General features: G+C 40.0%; 1 protein-coding gene across 1 annotated transcript in view; it reads right to left on the reverse strand.

Annotated features, from left to right (window-relative positions):
- Positions 1-743: 743 nt before the first annotated feature.
- KLHL14 (kelch like family member 14) overlaps positions 744-19,697 on the reverse strand; it is a 56,329-nt gene continuing 37,375 nt past the window's right edge. The window contains exons 3-8 of the mRNA XM_053992369.1: positions 15,381-15,470; positions 10,857-10,935; positions 4,543-4,733; positions 4,223-4,381; positions 1,343-1,500; positions 744-884 (exon numbers count right to left, since the gene is read on the reverse strand). Coding sequence (XP_053848344.1) covers positions 744-884; positions 1,343-1,500; positions 4,223-4,381; positions 4,543-4,733; positions 10,857-10,935; positions 15,381-15,470 — 818 coding nt within the window. The remainder of the gene's footprint in view (positions 885-1,342; positions 1,501-4,222; positions 4,382-4,542; positions 4,734-10,856; positions 10,936-15,380; positions 15,471-19,697) is intronic.

Genomic DNA, 19,697 nt, shown 5'->3' on the forward strand with positions numbered 1-19,697 from the left:
ATGGTTCTGATTTTACACAAGTGTGATTAGAAGAATTTGATCCTAATCCCTAAGCTGCTATTGCAAGAAGTGCTCTGTAAAGCATAGCTTTCATTGTAGTCTGCTTTCTGCTGCACTTGCACATGGGGACTTTGAAGGCAGAGTGTATTATTTGCCAAGCTGTGCAAAAACTGAATGATGTTTCTTTACCTTTTATAATCTTCTGATGCTGTGTTGCTTGCAGAGCATATGAAGTAGTTGTAGGTTAGGATTACAGAGGAGGAGACAATTCTGCAATGCAGTGTGAGCTTTTCACTATCTGAATTCTGAAACATTCATGAAAACAACATCCTCATGACTTCAACACAGATTACATGCAGGTAGATACAATGCACAATACTGATCTTGTCTCTTCAGGCTCTATTTGAACAGTTAGCCATCATTTTTTTTTTTTTTAAGTTAAATTTGATGTGAGGAATGTCTCTGCAGCAGGAAAAGTTTAAATCAGTCTGAAATGGCAGTCTGTCAGCATGTAATGTTCGGTGTGTTTTAGCTTCTCGCTTCATAAGACACCGGCACCTATCTGAGATGGGACAACGCTTGGTTTCTCTTGTCTTTTAGTTTGCTCCTAAAGCATAAACATGGAATGAGGGGTCAATTATGGTAGCTTTGTTTTAACAGGAATTCTTTTCTAATAAAATATTACGTCACCCGTCATTATTTTCCCAAATGCACTCAGTGTTCGTGTCAGTGCTCCTGGCCCATCACTTGTTGTACGGAACGCAGGCCGGCAATACCACAGTTGAACACGCAGGTCCTGCTAGGGGCTCTGCAACGTCACCTTCCAGTTCTGTCCAAGTCCCTTTCTCAGGACTGTAGCAAATAGTAGAAGATTTGTAGGCTCCCTGGTAGTAGAACAAAACGTTGTATTAAACGTGGCTTTGGTAAAATCCAAGTCACACATCAGCTGTAACAGCGTTTGAAAGTGACTCAGGGTCACTCTAACTTAGAAGCTCTTCAAGAGGTTTTGGTTTTTTCAGCACCCAGCCTCTGAAAATCAGTCTCCTTTACAAGCACCTCATAAGCAGAGCTGTAAGCATATAGTCCCATCAATCACTTTTTCAAAATTCCTTCTGGTTTTTAAATTACTCTATATAGGTGAATAGAGTGTAATAATAACTTACCTAAATAGAGAAGCACAAAGGTGAAAAAAACCCTCCATGTTCTCTATAAGCTAAAAACCAATCTGAACCTGCTCCAGTAGCTAATTCCCCTCTCCTCTCCATCCCATCTGCATACTATATGGACTGGCCACAAGAACTCAGAAGGAATAGAAAGGTGATTGTAGAAAGCAGGTACACACCATACTCCAGCTGTAGCCTCCTACAAGGTAAATACTGTCATCAAGGACTGCGCAGCCAGGGCCACTGCGACCCTCCAGAATAGGAGTCTGGAGGATATTCCACTGGTCACCTTTTGGATCGTAACATTCCACAAGCATTACGTCGAGATGGGAGAAACCTGGATGAGGGCATTAAGAAAAGAGAACATGTGTTATGACATTCTGTTTTATTACATATTTTACTGTTACATTTATTATAGTTACAATTATATTGTTACAATGATAACATAATTGTTAAATATTTTTTTTGAAAATATTTTCATATACATTTAAGCCAACTTCTGTAACATTAATGCTTCATTATTTCAGTTCAAATAAATCTGTTGAAGGTTTTTAACATAGTTCTACAGTCTACAAATCACAAGTCCATATAAGACCTGACCACTTCAGGAAACACTCAGTAATAACTTATTAGTGACACAAGCAGATTCAAACTAAATTCTTCCTTGGCTATCAGTGGTAATACAAGTTTGAACATGTAGGAAAAGATTGTCCTGGCAGTCTTTCTCAAAATTCAGCAGATCCAATCTATTCAAAATTTAACAGATTGAATTTTGCTCAGAAATCAATGTCTAACAAGTCCAGGGAGGGTTAGACAACTGAAGCCATTTGGTTCTAGAGGAACGAAGTGCTTAGCATGATGGACATGATGTGCAGGACCAGTTTCAATTTTCCAGCTGATTTAAGGTATACTCTAAAGCACACAGCTGGGGTAAAATCTTTAAGGCAACAAAAAATGTAACCACAAAAATGGTCGTCCCATCTTTCCCTGGTAGGCCAAAAAATGCTCCGAGCAACTGCTGCTGTTTGATCACCAAAGGGCAGAGGGGTCTCAGCTCAAGATTCGCAAGCTGTATCAGTTAATATGAATTGAGTGAGCCGAACACAGACATTGAACACAGGAGTCCTGGTTCCTGCTCTAATATTTCGGCAATTCCCTATTTCAAACTACCTTCTTTATCAGAGCACTGCAGTAAAAGTATAGCTTTCTTAATATGCTGACATGCTTTTCTTAACCTTTCTGTTTTCAAGATATGACAGCAAAGAGAAGTAAGATTTTCTGTAAAAAGGGTATTTGGTGATATTGGCACTTCACAAGGGAGCTGCTTGCTTGAATATTATTTACGTCTGGAATGAGTATGAAATAATATGAAATAATTCATGATGATATGAAATAATTATTTGCTTCTTTAAGGTTTTCAAGGCATCATAAAAAGGCCACTGCTGTGCACCCAGAACCTGTCAAAAGCTCTGTAACAAACTGCAGTATGCACATGACTAGCTGTGATGTGGTAAATGCACAGCTAACACTACACAGTTCAGCTTCACAAAGGAGGGTTTTGCCATGGAGCCCAGCTATTCCCCGACGGTGGAGAATTTGTAACATTTCATCCACACTTCAGTCCCCTCCCTCCTCCCTGTCCTTGCAGTTCTTCCTTTTGTTTCTCTGTATAGGAGAAACCTTTTTTTTCCATAAAGTCCTTTTACCAGACAGCCACATCTTTCCAGAAGCCTGGATGTTAAGCAGTTCAAGCATAACAAAGGCACCCAGGACAACAGTTGTAGAGGCAAAAATGCCAAGCTTATTAGAAGTAGGTGAAACTGTGTGGGAAAAAAAAAAAAAAGAAGGTGGCAGAATAGAAGCAATTCAAGCCTCTGCAAATCAAAGTATGTGCTTTAGCTTGAGGAGAGCTGTGACAGGTTTTACTTTTGTAGGAGGAAAATCCAACACTGCAAAGCACTGAAACCTGGCAGTTGTTCATGTGCAAGCAGCTTTTGCCCTCTTCACCTTATAAGGTCCAGTCCATAAACACCCATCCCAGCTGGGGGTGGGGAGTGGAGGCACAGCAGCACTGAACCTGCCTGCAGGGGTTTATGCACCAGTACTATGTATCAGGGAAAATTTACATCTGGGACTTTGTCCCTTGCATGCTCCACAGGCACTCAGATTTCCAAAAGCAGCATGTGGCTTTACAGTGTCATGAGGACCTGGGAACTGGAGTCAGACATGACCTGATCTTACTGGCTGTTAACACATTTTTTTACTTTTTCTTCTACAGTATGATTTTATCTTTTGTTGTTGGGAGTCTTTTACTTTTAGTTTTAAACATTAAAGGAGAAAGAAGAAAAAAGTGCATATAAACTATAAAATATTATCACAGGAGAAAGGAGCAGGAGGTGTGCTTTTTGTCTAAGTGGCTAGATTAAGAAGCATCTTTAACAGCAATGACATATGGGTATTAAGATGAAAGTACTAGATGCCTAAGCAATAGTTAGGCTATGAGACCTTTAAGACCTTAATATGAGACCTTTTCAAAAGATGAAAACAAGAGACCTCTAAAAAAGAATTATAATAAACAAGCTGCATTTAATACTAAAAAGGGATTTAAAGAGCTTAGTCCTAATATTTAATGGCTGGAAGTTTGCTTCTTTTTTCTCTTCATTAAATCAAGAGCTTGTTTTTTGTGTGTTGCTCTGAATAAAGCTCTCTTTAACTGCACATTTTGGAAAATGATTTACAGAGGAAAATATTGCTGGTACTTTCGGGTCAAAGAATAATCTGTTTGTTTCATTGAATTCTTGGTAATGACAAATTGTCCATGCTTTTGAGTAATGGAAGCTCCCATTTTTATTATCTAAAGCATTCATTACTCATATATTTAATGTACTGTTATAATTTTAAAATAATTTGCATAAAATGTTTTTAAAATTGCTGGCTCAAGTGTCCTGTTAAATTGTGTTGCTTGGCTTTCAATGTATTTAACAGTGACTGTCTAACAAAAATATTCTTTATCAGAGATGTGGGACACTGAGATACTTTCTCGCTATTAAAAATGTGACCTTTCAAATGGTTTCCTCCAATTGCATACAGGCGATCATTCATTACAGCCAAAGTGTGGATTGCTCGTTTTGTGTTCATGTCCTGTTTTCGGGCCCAGACGTCCATCACAGGGTCATAGCAGTACAGCCAGGGGACATATTCTCCATTGTGAACACCTCCTGCAAAGTAAATACACATCAGTTCATTCATATAAATAAAGACATTGTGCTGCAGCAGGAATTTAGCTCTCTGGTTTTGGGGTTCTGCGGTTTATTTATTTTTTATGGTGGTTTTGGGTTGGTTTTCTTGTCATACAGCAGGAATTATTCAAGACACTGGCCTGAAATATATATCTTGCCATTGTGAACGGCTCCTGCATGGGCTGCCAGAGGTTGTGGTAGCGAAGACACGTAACGCCACTCGTTTGTCTCCAGGTTGTAGCACTCAACGCTGGACAAGTAGCCAGTTTCGTTTCTTCCACCGATGACATACAAGTTCTTGTCAAGGCGGCAGGCGTAGAAACTGGCTCTCCTGGAGGACAGGGCAGGGCAGAACAAACAAGCCAACAACAAACCAATTAGCCATGTCAAACATTTCTTTTCCTTCTCCAGCTGACTCCCTGAACTAAGAGAGCTGCTCCTTCAAATGCTACATCAGAGAGAAGTAGCTTCCAGGAAGCTTCACATGCTTACAGCTATCCTAGAGACTGTGGCTGCTTTCCTAATCAAATACACAATACTCCACATCAAAAAATACTTCATTTTTTTTTGTGTCAAAACAATTAGGCACACACAAAACTGCCAGAAAATGCCCCTTTTCAAATCTGTTTGTTTCTTTTTCACACTCGTGAATGATAAAAAGGTGCTCATTAATGTATGGGGCATTACCTTGTAAGGGATATAACAACTCAGTAAGACAAAGTGAAAAATGAGGTAGATAATGTAACAATAATAAATTATCTTGACATTCACTTTCTTTATGGTCCTTCAAGGGTCATTGTTCCCAATTTACTAAGAGAACCACATCATCAAAATTTTTCTTCAATTATCATTTTTTTCTTCCTTCTGCAGTACTGCAAATAGAACAATTTCCTTATGCTAGCCACAACACTACATTTCCACCCTTTAACTCAAATGAGGTCTGTCTCCATCCAACTAACCCTGAGAAAAGTTTTAGTCACCTGTCTGCTTTTACATGCAACTCAGGTGTGTAGGAAAACAATTAAGTTTTCTGGCCAGGACTGTCGGGCAAATATTAGTTTGTCTTCCTTGTGCCTCCAAAATCAATGCTGAGTGTTTGTTGCTGAAGTAAAAATTGAGCAGTAGATGATTTTGAGAGACTTTGGTTGGTGTAATCCACTCCAGGGAAAAGCTCCCCGGATCATTCAGCAACAGCAACAGGAAGGTTTACTAGAGTAGAGACCTTTAATTTCAAGCTGCAATAACATGAGAAAGAAAATTGCAAAAGAGCACAGCTGGGCTAGGATGAAGAGCTGAACAAAATATTGAACGGCAAGAGTCATCAGTGCCCAACATAAAATTTTCTCCTGGGTGAAACCAGAATGACATGGGAGCCCAGAAATGAGCAGGCAGGCCAGGCACAGCAAAGATAGGTCTGACAGCTCCTGCAAAGCAGGCACTCTGGAGTGTGGCTGTAGCTTGCCAAACCCTGCTCTGTGGCTGATTCAATGCACTCTGGTTCCTGCCCAGATGCCTTAATTTGAATCTGGGAGTAGCTGCATATTTCACTCCTGAATCATGCACTAAATCTTGAGGCCTCGATGGTCAGCTGCACCACCAAGGACTTGAACCTGCAGATGACTGCAAAGCACTTGGATGAGCAGTGGTACACACAGAGCACAGCATCCTCCGTGAACAGCTTCGGCATGTCCAACTCCTTCTCGGGCTTCCTGAGAGCCATCCCATGACCAGGCGAGCTACCAAAGCCTGGTGTGCCCTGTCCCTAACCTGACATCTAGCCAGGCATGTTCAGGAGCATTTCCTTCAGTGAAGGCAGGAATAAGATCTTGCTCTTTTGCACAGCTACCTATTTTCACAAAATTTGCAGCATCCTTTAACATTTTGGAGAAATTTCCCTCTTAGTTAAAAGTGCCTGAGACTGGCTGGTGGTTTATAAGCTGGAAGAGAAGTCAGGCAGACACCAAGGGATACAGCCATGGAAACAGCAGGGCTTGCTGGGCATCCAGGGAACTGATTCGATGCATCACTGCCAGTTTCTGACCTTACTTTTTGGATTTGGTGCACACCTGACAGGGCTCCTCACCAGCCAGGGTCACTGAACACCTCCTGTTCACTTCTTTGCTTTCACCCTGCCTGCACATGGGCAACTTGGATGGTGTGGGACAGAACCCCTTTCTGAATGTGGCTGAGAGTTCCACCACAGGGAAGACTTCTGAAAAAAAAAATGTGGGAATAGGAGGACAGGAATACTGGCAAGTGTCTCCAGATCAACTGATGAATTAAAAAAGACCATTTAATTTATCTGTCAGTGGGCAGATAGAAGCTGATGGCATATTTTGCTCCGCATGGTCGGGCAGCAAATTGTGCATCTATGTTTTTAGCCTGATATTCTATGGAAACCAAACTAATTTGATTACACTGTACCCATGTCTGCCTACTGTTGTCTCTTAAAAAACCCCTGCTGACTGATTTCAATCTAATTTGACAGAGGCTATAGGTGTTACAGGCAATCAAGTGTCCATAAGCTTTCTGAGAATATGTGATGGGCCTGAGGCAACACAGCCCACAGTTGCCCCAAAAGTAGGAAAAGCTGCAGAGGTCACCTCCTATTAGATATGAGAGAGCCTGTATAGGTAGGTACACATTTTTCAACCCTCCTCTGTCCAGCAACCACAAGGCACAAAACCAGAGTGTGCCTTTTGTCAGTGCTCCCACATCCACTCATCTGTCCTCATGCACCTTCTCTGGTGAACCCATGAGCAAACTGCTCTCGGCAGGTTTTGCTTTTTTTTTTTTTTAGTTCAGGTTTAATAAACAGAGGTAGACACAACTTGCATGCATTATTCTCTTAACTAGGGTTTCACTGACGATATTCTGTACGTGTACTCCTGGTTTCATCCACACAGTGTCACTATAAGGAGCAAAAATGAAAACATCAGCATACTTCACTCTTCTGCTCGGATATGAACATTCACTCAGTAGCTTCTGTCACAAATATTTTAAGCTTTTTGGGTTTTTTTAGTTTTCAATGGTAGAGTGTGTAAAGGCATGCTGTTACAGCATGCAAATGCATGCTGTCAAGTGATGTCTTTTAAACTGCTGTAAAATATGATTCAGATTAAACTGTAATACAGCAATCTTTGCATGACAATGTTCCCCTCAATACTGAGAAGACACTATCCATTCTAACCAGGTAACTAAAATGTACTTCAGGATCTGAGTACGAACAATAAGACAATAATTTTGTGATTTTCTTCAGGACTTGGAAGTACTCAATGTTCACTGGTCTCCTAAATGCTTCTCCTTCACGCCCCTTCACCCAACCATCAACCCAACCAACTCTTCTTTCAAGTATACACATAAAAAAGGGAAGATTTCCTCATGATTTTCACACATTATGAATTTATGTCCTGAAACACCAAATAGAGCTACCAGTCTGAGATTTAAATTTACCAATGCTATTACTGGACATATCTGGACCTGATTTCAGAGTCACTTATAAGAGTGCATGCTTTGCTTTTTAAAAAATAAATAATCTTAATAGGGGTTGACATTACTATTATTAAAGTCAAAGACAAAAATAAAGTGTGAATTTTTAAAATCTCTTTTTCTGTGCCTTTTCTTCACTCAGCCTGAGTGTACACAGACTTGCTCACTTTCCGCTTCCACTTGTGCTTCTTCAGAACCTGGTACAATGCCATGCTTTTTGCTGGTCTTCAAACAAAAATTTTTAATTCTGAATATAAGAAAAAGCAAGTTGTCTTAAATGCTGTTTTGCTCCACACACCTTTTAAAGTTCTGTGTTGAGCTGGCAAGGTGCAATAGTTTTGACTGAGGTGTCCAGCTGAGGCTTGCACCTCAAGTTCAGATACAACTGCTACAAAGACTGCTCCTTCAGTAGGCATCATAGTCTAACTGAACTGTTCTTCAAAAACCTTCCTGTTGGTATGGCATCATCAGGCAGATGTGTATTTCCAAAGCTTATGAGTCACTTGCTGGTTCTCTAAACAACAAACTCCTGAAAATAGTACATATTTTTCAAAAGCATTTATATTTGAGATGTTCTTCAAGGGAAAAGAAACCAAACTTAGCTTTAAAGAAAATACACTGGCGACATTGAATCTATAATGGAATTAGACTTTTCTTTATAGCTCACACAGTAAAATCAATCAGATATGGATTTTGGCATGTGAGATAAAAGTTTACTTATCAAATATTTCATACAGATTTTTGACTTGAGAATATACTGCCTGTGAACGAGTCACACATTTACCTGGCAGTCATTTCAAAGGAGCTATTATAGTCTATCCAGCCAATTATTCTCAGACTAAAATTCCTAAATAGGTTTTGACTTGATGGACCATAATGACTCAGAAAAACCCATTTAACAGTCTGTCTTGTCAATGGTGCTGCATTATGGCAGCAGAGACAGGGCATGACCCTGTACTCCTAGCAGGGGGAAAATAGCCTGTTGACTTTAATGGGAACTTTATCTCACTAAAGGAGCTCGGAAAGAAAACTGCAAAAAAGCTCTCCCTTATTTGCGTGATATTCTACAAACTAGGCCAGTCCATACCTCTGAAAGCTGCAATAACTCTGAGGAAGTCATTAGGACTGAACAAACAATACATCAAAAACATTTTAGAAAGTGAGTGTAAAATCTCTTTTTTTCCAACAATAGCCCTAATGCTTAGGAGCCTTTAAAGAAAAACAACAGGCAAGCCCATGAGCTATGTATCCTGAACAAAAGAGGTGACAATTAACGTTGTCATAGCAAAGCCCCTTGCAGAAGGAACTATGTATGAGTGGACCATTGTATTTCAGTCCCTCTGAAAGGAGCTGTGGTGTTCATACATTACAGTTTGTTACAGGCAGGAGCACGGGGCACAGCTGAATTTCGGCCTCTTGGCTGAAGGCAGCACCAGAGCACAGGGCCAGTCACCTGCCACACGGTTTTCCAGGGCAACACAACTGGCCAGTGTGGTGGTGGGAAGATTCCTACTGCCTCCTTTCTCCAGCCCTCAGCTGCCTCCTTCTGCTTTCTGTAGTTTGTCAGCCAAATAAACCCAACTGCTCAGCCAGCTGCCGGCACTCTTCAGGAATTTGGCTTGGAGATACCCAGAGTGCCTAATTAGAACTCAGATTAGACTCCACAGAAAAGCTCAAGGTTCCATACAAACATCAGTTAGTCTCCTAGCCAGTCTCCCAGCTCAGCAAGGATGCCCACTCTGATGCTCACCTCCTGTTTCCCCCATGCCAACACCTAAACTGGTGGTGACTCACTCTAGGAAGCTGAACCAGAGGGGAAGGTGTCCCTCTGTTTTAAAATAAACAATCACAGCTGTGAAGGGTATCCCACAGTGCTGGTGGGAAAAAGGGAGAAGGCTAGGTGCTGCCAAAGCAGGGACTTAGGTCAATCAAACTGAATCTTGAACAAAGGTCCTTCAAAAATTCTGCAGACTGACATTCTACCCCTGGAAATTTGAAAAAACAGCTATATTTCCAAGCATCTCATAAGATACACCTTGAATCACAACACTGCACTGAATTCAATATATTTATGACTGCCAGACACCTGAATAGTGTAGCCAGTCAACAAAAAAAGAACTGTAATACTGTCATGGAATAAAGAAAGCATTTGAGGGCTAAAGCATTGAGGGAGACACTGTGAGATCTTTTGTACATGGGATCCATGAGAAGATGGGTGTTTAACTGAAGGAAGGACACTGAATATTTTCTTCAAATAACATTGTAACTTTGGTTCTTCTGCCTTTGAGATTCTTATGAAACATGCACAATTCTGTTCAGGTTTCTGGGATTTTTTTCCTGTGAGGGTAGGTAGGATTTGGGATCCACAGTTAAGTTTACGTCATCTTTACGAGTCATTGCTTAAGTCCACATCCACCTTTGCTCTTTGGTACACAGCAAGATTAAATCACGAGCTACTCTAATATGCATTTACTGACAGCAACTTCACTCAAAGACCACCTAGGATTAAGAGTCCTCTGACAAGTGGAGACATGTTCAGGAGAGCTTTTCGTAGCTGGTGTGGTGAAACAGGATGGAGTCAACATGTGAAGGTTTCAGTTCCCTCTAAGATATCTGACTATAATTACTGCTTGTTTACTGCAAACTCATCATGACACTTCAGTCAGGGAACATGACAGGACACTATGGAGACTTCAGGAAAATCCTTCAGACCATACTGAGGCAACCAGTAATTGCATAAAGTCCATGACTATTTTGCATGAGTTAGCACTGCAGGACTTGGCATCTGGAGTTCCAAATTTGGAAAGTTTTAAAAATTAAGAAGCAAATGGGACACAGCTGCATGCTGCAGTTTTATCTGTGTTTTCAATGCTTCTATAGGCCTTCTTACTCCCAGAACTAAGCCAAACCTCAGCTGCTCCTAAATGAGAAAACAGAAATTGAAAAACACATAGCAAGTTTTTACCTCTCTTGCATGGGTGGAAGTTGTATCCAGCTGTTAAACCTGGGATCGTATCGGCTAACAAAGTTTGTACTGTGTTTCCCTGTAAAGATAGATTATTTTGACACTCAGCTGTTTGTTTCATGTATTTAACATCATGATTGTAATATATATTACATATACTTCACAAGTTGACACCTTTTATGAAGGGTTCCCCCTTTTACAACAATGTATGATTACACTGTGTGTACAGTAATAATTCAACAAATGGGGCACTGCAGTCACTATTAGCAGTCACTAGCAGTAAAAGCAGATAGTGATTATTGTTGGTCTTTGTAATAAGATCTTGAAAACGTGTATTTAAATTTACTTATACAGGCTGTGGTATTTTTACAGCTGTAATAAATCACAGCACTAAACAAAATTACTGCCCAAAGAGGGCATCCACATGGTATTTTTATGACTAGAATTTTGTCAAGTAGAAAAATTAAAGGGAGAACACGTTCTTTTCTTTCTCCTTACGTTCTCTCTGTGTGGAACATGGCAAAAACCTGTTGTGCAAATAACCAGGAGCTGCATAAGCCATCAGCATGGGGTATGTAGTGTTTGCACTAGATAGTTTATTCTACCATGTACTTTCAGTGTAAGTTAGAAGGAATTACAGATGTGCATCGAAGGGGGAATACACTCTTAAGAGTTTTATTCTAACTCTGTTAGCTAAAATATGAAGCATGAGCAACATACACTAGCTAACTAGCTTCTCCCTGCTGTCAAGCCCAAGAACTGTGTTCATGTCTTCACGATATTAAGATTTCACCTTATTTTACATGCAGATTGACACCAAAGCAAGAAAACTGAAGCAAGAAAGAGCATGGCAATTTCCTGTAACACCTGAGACTTCAATAGATGAGCATTTTGAAAACAGAAACCTTTGTTTATGTATGTGTGACTAAAAAATTAAATTAGAGGCTTCACAGGCCAGCAGAATAACCTAACTGTGTATGTCACAGTTCTATAAATGGTCACTGGGCATTCTACAAGGTGAATATTTTTGCATCAGACAAGCCTCTGCAGGATTGGCTCGCTTTGCCTGCTTCATTCCACACTTACTTCAGCATGGGTAAATAGACCATCAAGACAGTAGAGAAGAATAACAATACAGCTAGAATTTATATTCGTTATAATTTAAGTTCATGTTGTACAAGAAAACAGAGAAAGAAACCACACTGACCGCTTTGGAAGTAAACTGATTTCCTTGCTATGTTATAAGCATGTTCTATATGAGGTGGGCAAAGCAGAAGACTGATGAATAATGCAGCATTTCCTTTCAAATCCAGCATGGTGCCTAATGAGGACCGTGCTGAGTGCCACTCAAAGACATGACCATCTCAGTACAACCTCAAGACACAGGGTGAGATTCCCATACTGTAAGGGCAACTGGTCATTCTGCCACTGGGCTTAGTGAAGCGAGCCTTTGCTTTTAGTCCTTATTTGGATTCCTTTAGTCTACACCGACAATTTAGAAAAAGAGGCATCGAGAGCTATAGATTCAATAATAGCAAAACAGTAATAGCAAGTTTGAACAGGTTCTAGGTTTCACTAAGACATTCACTAATCTATTTGCATTTCAAAAAGCAAGAATTCAAAATAATATAAATATTGATCCTAAGTTTAAACTTCTATTTTTTTTCTAGGTTTTAATGCTACTGTATTCACTACATCTTTCAGAATTACTGGAACTTCAGTGCTCGTTAGTTATGCATTGTTGTCATACAAATCTATTATTTGGCTGCCTAACACATGTCATACACATAATACAAACACCACGTATGTAGAAGATTGTAACGTGCAGTGTAGAAGAAGGGTTTAGTAAGCCTAGACTCGTAGTGCAGGATACAAATCTGGGTCCTTCACAGGAAGGAAGATGAAATCAAACTAGAAAAGTCACAGAGAAGAGCTATTGTGGCAACAGGAAGAACAGAAAGTTTACCTTATGGCAGGAAACAAAGAACTTGGCCTGTTGCACCTAGAAATACAAAAGCTGAAAGGGGATAGGCGGTAAGGTCTGTAATACTATAGAGGAACAAATCTCCAAGAGGGAAAAAAACTGCTAAAATAAAGGCCAGCCTTGGCATGAGAACAAGGTGATTTAGACAGTCAAAGAATACTTTTTATTTGCTATCAGAATAAGGCTCCTAGTCATTTAGAGCAATTGGATTCTGTAACAGCTTTCCAAGAGGAGTAGTGGGGGCTGGAAATCCAACTGCTTTTCAAATGTAGCTTAGAAAATTTAGAAAATGGGATTATATTATGCCTGTGACTGCAGGAAAAGGACTTGGTGACCTACTTAATCTGCCTGGTGTAACTGGTTTGACTGCAGTTTAAGTCAGGAGTTCAGTCTGAAAGAGAACTCTACCTATGTTTTGCTTTGCTCATCAGCCAGGAGATTGCACATGTTAGGATGCATCTGTTCTGTCAGAACACAAAACTTGGGACAAACCAACAAAAATCAGGATTAGCAAATCAGGATGATGGCACAAAAGGAGGCAGATACTGTTCTCTGCTCTGCAGCCATGCTAGAAGGTGATGGGCTCTGAAGGTTATGAAGGTTGGTCTTAAATCCATGCCTATGTTGTGCACCCTGCTTTCATCAGTGTTTACTCATGCAAGAAGCCCTTGTGACTAGAAAGGTATAGCTACTGGAGGATGTAAAAAAGTGAGAAAAAATGTCTCCCATACTTTCTAGGCTGTCAGGAAGTCAGTGGAGCATGAAGGAGGCATGAGCACTCCATGCAGTTTCTCAAGAACCAGACAGTCTGATGGCTAAAGCAATGCCTTACCATTGCCACCACCTCTGAGATAATTCTTTACATTGGGAAAAACATCTGGAATATCCTCATTTGAAGCAGAAGCTTTGTAAAGCCTTGGCAAGATGGTTCCAGGTAGGTCCATCTGAAGTCCCTCCTGTGCTCTGAGGATAGCAGTCAAGGGCCTTTACATAAATTCAAGTAGGCATGTGTGAGCTGCCCCCATGTAGCTGCACATTTAGAGCAAAGTGGTTTCAAGAAAGAATATGCCCAGCACAGGATGTAGTTTATGATTTCAGGTCCGCTTTCAGTGACAAGTAAGATCCATTTGATAAAGTGATCAATATAGCAATGCTCATACCTTTTTTTATTGCTATCTTCTCTATGGAAAAAATCCCAGCACTGGTATTCACAGGTCAGGGAAATTGGTAAACGTCTTCAGCAACATCTTCAGCCCAGAGGTTGACCCAGATCTAGGCAATCTCAGGCCTTAGGTACTATTCCTCTCACAAACAACTGTGTTTGACTCGTATCTCAGATGCAAGATATGTACCCCTTCTACCATCTCTCCATCACCTTGCAAGTCAGCTTCCACATCTTTAAAGTGTGGGTAATTATACTTCTTTTCTTTTCCCCTTCATGTGACATGGCCATTTAATTATAAACTGTCTGGAACAAGGTCTGGCTGTCCATATGCCTACCACCAACAACAGGAACCCTCACTGGATGGATGTGGCCAACGATCCTAAAAGAAATTGTCATTAGTGATATTGCATTGTCTCGTGCTCCAAATAAAAGACATGCAACAATATTCAACAATAGAACTAAGGGGCCCTTCTCCTAAGACATATAGTGATATTCTTAACTACACCAGAAACATGCTTATAGGGTGGCCTGGATTGTTTGTCTCAGGTTTTAGGGAGTGAACAGATGCAACAATTTTCTATAATTTGGTTTAGTGCAGATGCTGAAATGGGGCATTCACAATAAAATATATGCAGTATATGTAATTTCAGCTGGATCCTCTGGTGTTTTAAAGTAAAAATGTGTACCTGCAAGCTGTTTTATGGTTTCTCAGTCATAATTATCTCTGTTACACAGACTGCTACAACTACAACTCTTTCTTCATGTGCAAGCTTTTTAACAATGTCTTGACAATTCTGTGAATTTTGCAAGGCATGGTATTCTCCTTTTGCTTTGCTCAGAAGCCTGTTAAATTGTTTAATTTCTCTTTGCGGTAAATTTATGAAGTAATCAAATGAAAGAAGGTAGCAGCAGATAATCTGTATGAGAAGCTCTTGCACAAGACTGAAAAAAGGATCAGTTTAAGAATCTCAAAGTATAGATAATTAACACATTAACAACTTGAGCTGCGAGTATCTTGTTTGACAATAGAAAAGAAGCATTCATCTACTGCAATTGCATTATTATATTATGACTGGAAGGAGCCTGAAAATGAAGGTTAAAATTCTTAACAGCTTCTGCCTGGTGCATGCACCAGAGTCTGTTCTGCTGCCTGTGGCATTTCTCAAGGGTTGTGGGAGCTGACGAATGACAGAGATGCTAATGCTAAAGTACCAAATATTTATTACATCAATACTGAAGAGTAGCTTCTACTAGGTTAAACAATTAGGCTGAAGGTCCTCAAAATCCCTTGCTAATCACTACATCAGCTGACCTGATAGACAGGAAGGCACAGGAAGGCAGATGCTCCCTTTGCCTTTTAGTATTCTACACATACCATTAGGGTTCCACTGGTCTTCTCCTCCCAGCACGAACAAGAAGTTTTCCACTTCCACGACGCAGTGATGGGCACTGTTGTATGGCATAACTGCAAACAAAGCAAGAATTCTTTGTCAGCTCAGGACACTGATTTTATCAAATATTTCCACTTTACCATCTGTAAGAAATAATATGAGTCACCCCAGGCATGTACGAACACTGACTTAGCAGCAGATAAAGCCACTTATTGGTAAACTTATGCAATTCAATTTTGCAAATAATTAAGGAAAAAATCAGGAATTCTGGTCCCTCAGTGCCCCCTCACCTGCCCAAATACTGTACATGCTGATCTAAAAAGAACTTGTAAAAAGAGGTGAAGTTGCATGATATTTCCCTGAAAATAAGCAGATGCTAGGAATCCTAGTATACTAGAAAACATTAAAAACCTCAGCTATGCTTTGTTCTTCTAGTAATGTTTCCACAAGAAGAGTCAGTATGTTCAGTAGCTTTCTATTACACAGCAATGAACAAGCTGCATTTCCATACAGTTTTAAGTTTTTAAATTAAGGTCCTGCTGATTTAATGCCTTTTCCAAATGTATACGCTTAATTTCCTGTACAATGTCATTAGCAGCACGATCACACATCTTCTATTCATCTAATCAGGAAGCCCTTTGTTAACAAAGATCAAAACTGTGGCATTAGGTTTGCAATAACCCTTTTTTATGGGGGGAGGTATCATGATTACTATGGACCAGCTAAAGATGCAAACATCTATTTCTTAATACTTACTTTTTCCACTGCAAATGGTAAAATGCAAAAACAAGGATTACATGTACATAATACACACATATTACTGCAGTGTGCCATACCCACTTTAATGGTACCATATGGAAAATGTAAACTTATACAGCATTAGTTACTATACCACATAAAGTAGTTTTGGCCCAGTGACACCAGTAGGAAAAATGATGTCCTTGTTCAGCTCATCATATGGGCACCTTAAATCTAGGTGAGGACAAATGGGGAGGTGATGTGCATGTACAGGCAGGGAACTTATTGCTTGACACGGATCAACAGAGCACTTAGGAAACCAGTGCAGTGGGAAATCAATATGACTCAGGGCCAGCTCTTACTTTGTGCTCTTTTGCCAATGCCAAAAAAAAAAAAAAAAAAAAAAGAGGCAGCCTATCTCACACTTGGATTATTTTGGGTGATATATCTCTCATTTCATTTGTTTTATTATCTTTTATTTTTCTCAGAATGCAGTTGTGCAGTATAGCATATGCAAATAAGAAGAAGAAGAAATACGCACAGCTTTGCTATTTAGGATACATTTTCTTAAAGATCAAGTGGGCTCATTTAAGCTTCTTACTGAAGTTTTTGCCTAGGCAATGATGAATAAATAAGGTATGTTTTTAGTTTCTAGTAAAGGTCGAATATCTTTTTCATAGTTTGTGCTCTTACAAGTCATGTAAGTGAAGCAGTTCTTAAATTAGGCAGCCAGGTACAGTGAAAGTTCATTAATTAAGGTTATTTGTTACTGATTCAATTTATATTAACTGGGAACTAATCTTATGCAAAAGATTTTATACTACCTAGAGATTCCTACAGTAGGATGAAAGGATGAAGTCTGTTTTTGCTATCTTTTGAGACACCGTATCATCATTATCTCACTCTTTAGTCTTAGATATTTTCCTATTTAAAACCTTCTCTCTCAAAACCACAGAACTTTTCTTGATTTTGTGGATGCTTGTAGAATTTGGTCTCTTGAGAAATTTGCTGTCTTCCTTAGATGCTTTTTGAGACCCTTCCTCTCAAGAAGAGACTGCCCAGGATCAGTCTGTAAGGGTTTCAAGTTTTAAGTAATACAATGCTCTGTTACAGTTTCCAATTAGGTCCAGGCTGCTGGATGCACGTTCAACTTCTTATATTAGTCAGTCTGGAGAACTCCAGCATTTACAGAAAAAACTGTCTGCAGGCAGCACACATACATATTTTTCACATTGTGTTTTCACTTTTTGCAAAAATTTGTGTTTATTTATCCACCATATTGACACAAAGAGGGTCAGTAGAGGAAGAAATTCTGCTTTAAGGTTTTCTGCTGTTACCGTGCATATAAGGTATGCAGTAAGACTCCCGTAATTATTATGATAATTAAACCTTGCAAACGAATGTCTTAATCCTGGCTCCTACTGAAATTGATGGCAACATTCCCACTGACACAGGATTGGGCCCAAACGACCCAAACTACTGTCCATAACTCATGGAAAACCTAAAAGGAAGCTTGCCTTAGAAAGGAGGGTAGTGTTTGGCCTTCAGAAAGAAAGGTGACTGCAATAAAACACTGCAGACCTTTACTGTGACCTTTGTTTCTCTCACAGCTTTGGGGAAAACTGTTCTTAGTCTCATGAATCTACCCATGGGACTGAAGGGAGCTGGAAAAAACAGGGAGGATGGAGCAACACTGTGGACATCTAAGAGGGAAGGGACTCTAACTGAGAAATCAACCACCTCAGTCTTTCTCCTTGACCCCTCAGAATTGGGAGTTATACACAGAAATCAAAACTATGTGAATGAACAAATTTTTTTTCCGTTATAAAATATCCCTTGAGAGCACAGAAAACTTGCACTAAAAACCATGATTCTTGTGAACATACACCCAGACAGGACCTAACTTTTCATAGACAACAGTCAAAATTACATGGCAATGAGCATGCTAAATTCAGTATCTGGTAGAAGCAATCTTCTCAAACTCACTGGGCTTGCCAGGGTGTAACTGGAAGAATTTGGCCCATCACACAGTCTGGCCAGACTGCTGCTTTAATTAATTTTATATGAGTCTTTGTCTGCTGTTTGGCTTTAATAGTGTGAAAATCCCATCTTCTCATTTTTTTATCTCAACTCATTGGAACACCTGCCTGCCCCACAAAAAGGGTATGTGAAGAGAAGTTTGTACGCCACGCTCAAACACAGCCCTGCATGAGTTTTTAGCGTGTCAGTCAGTGAGTTAGAGGGAAAGGGTAAGGAGAAGCTAATCAGGATGAAATGAGATTAAAGGCTGTCTAATTTTACAGCAACTGTGATCCATCAGCCACTGTGAAAGTGACAGTGGAAATGAATGATGGAGACAGACAGGTGGGGCTGTACATTTCACTGATTTATCCTCAAATGCACTGGGCCTTATTTTATTGAGTGAACATGACCGCATTTATCATGACTGTCATCTAAACCCACTTCCCTCCATTTAAAAAGGTCACTTTACTAGGAGGGAGTAGGATAGAGGCACTTTCAAAACAGATTTAAAATTTAATAACACATGTTTATAAGACCCTGTGCAAAAATTCTTAACTTTATTAAAGACTGATTTAAAAAGAAGGCAAAAACACTATTAAAAAGAGGAGAAGATAAAAAAAGCCATGGTCATCTGAGAAACATGCCAAGGTGATAGGTGCCAGAGAAATATGTTAGATAGAAGGTATAAATAGAGTAGCTGGAGTGGGCAGAAACCACCTCTCCTAAGTCCCTGCCCCTCACACACATTTCCCAAAGCTCAGGATGCTTTCCTGCACCAAGAGCACAAACAAGTGCAAACAGCCCTGCTGAAGACAGCACCCCCACCAGCCTCCTTCCCATGCATTTGATGTATGATCGGTAGAGACGCCTGGTAAGGTGGAAGGAAATTTCTCAGGTACAGATATGTAACATGCAAAGCTGTCTAGGTCAAAACCAAATGGAAGATTTATACTTGAGAATGATCTGGAAGGCAGAGGAGTCCAAGACTGCAGTGGTGTTTGCTAAGAAATACTTCACTACACAAACATCAGTGACATTGTGCAGGAGGTGACACTCAGTTGTTCTTCAGATACAGATAAGGTGGAAGACACAGCAGCACTGCATATCAGGATAGATATCCCAAGAAGAAATTCCTCACATATGCCACAGCTCAGCTAATAAAAAGCAGACAATGTTCTGGGACCTACTGTCAAAATCAGGTTATAGCCAAATGCTCATGAAATTAGACACTCTCAACTATGAAGCCTGTGAGGTCAGCCAGATGCAATGATGCTTCAAAGGCACCTCCATGATACACCTCATGCATCTAACAAGCAACAATATGTGCTCCTTGTCTTACCCAGTTTTGCTTAGTTTCTGCCAATTATTGCACATTTAGGAAACAGCATCTGATTGTTCTCCATAAATTAATCAAAGGGTCATCAGTTCCTCCTCCTCCTTACACCTTCCCCTGTCTATTGTCGCTTCAACACTAACTACCAGAGAAGAAGGGAAAACTGGAAGACAGAAGGAAAATGAGCTCAAGTCCCAGGACATCTGAA

Source organism: Vidua macroura, chromosome 1 (assembly GCF_024509145.1).
Source record: "Vidua macroura isolate BioBank_ID:100142 chromosome 1, ASM2450914v1, whole genome shotgun sequence".
In the NCBI taxonomy this organism is placed as follows: domain Eukaryota; kingdom Metazoa; phylum Chordata; class Aves; order Passeriformes; family Viduidae; genus Vidua; species Vidua macroura.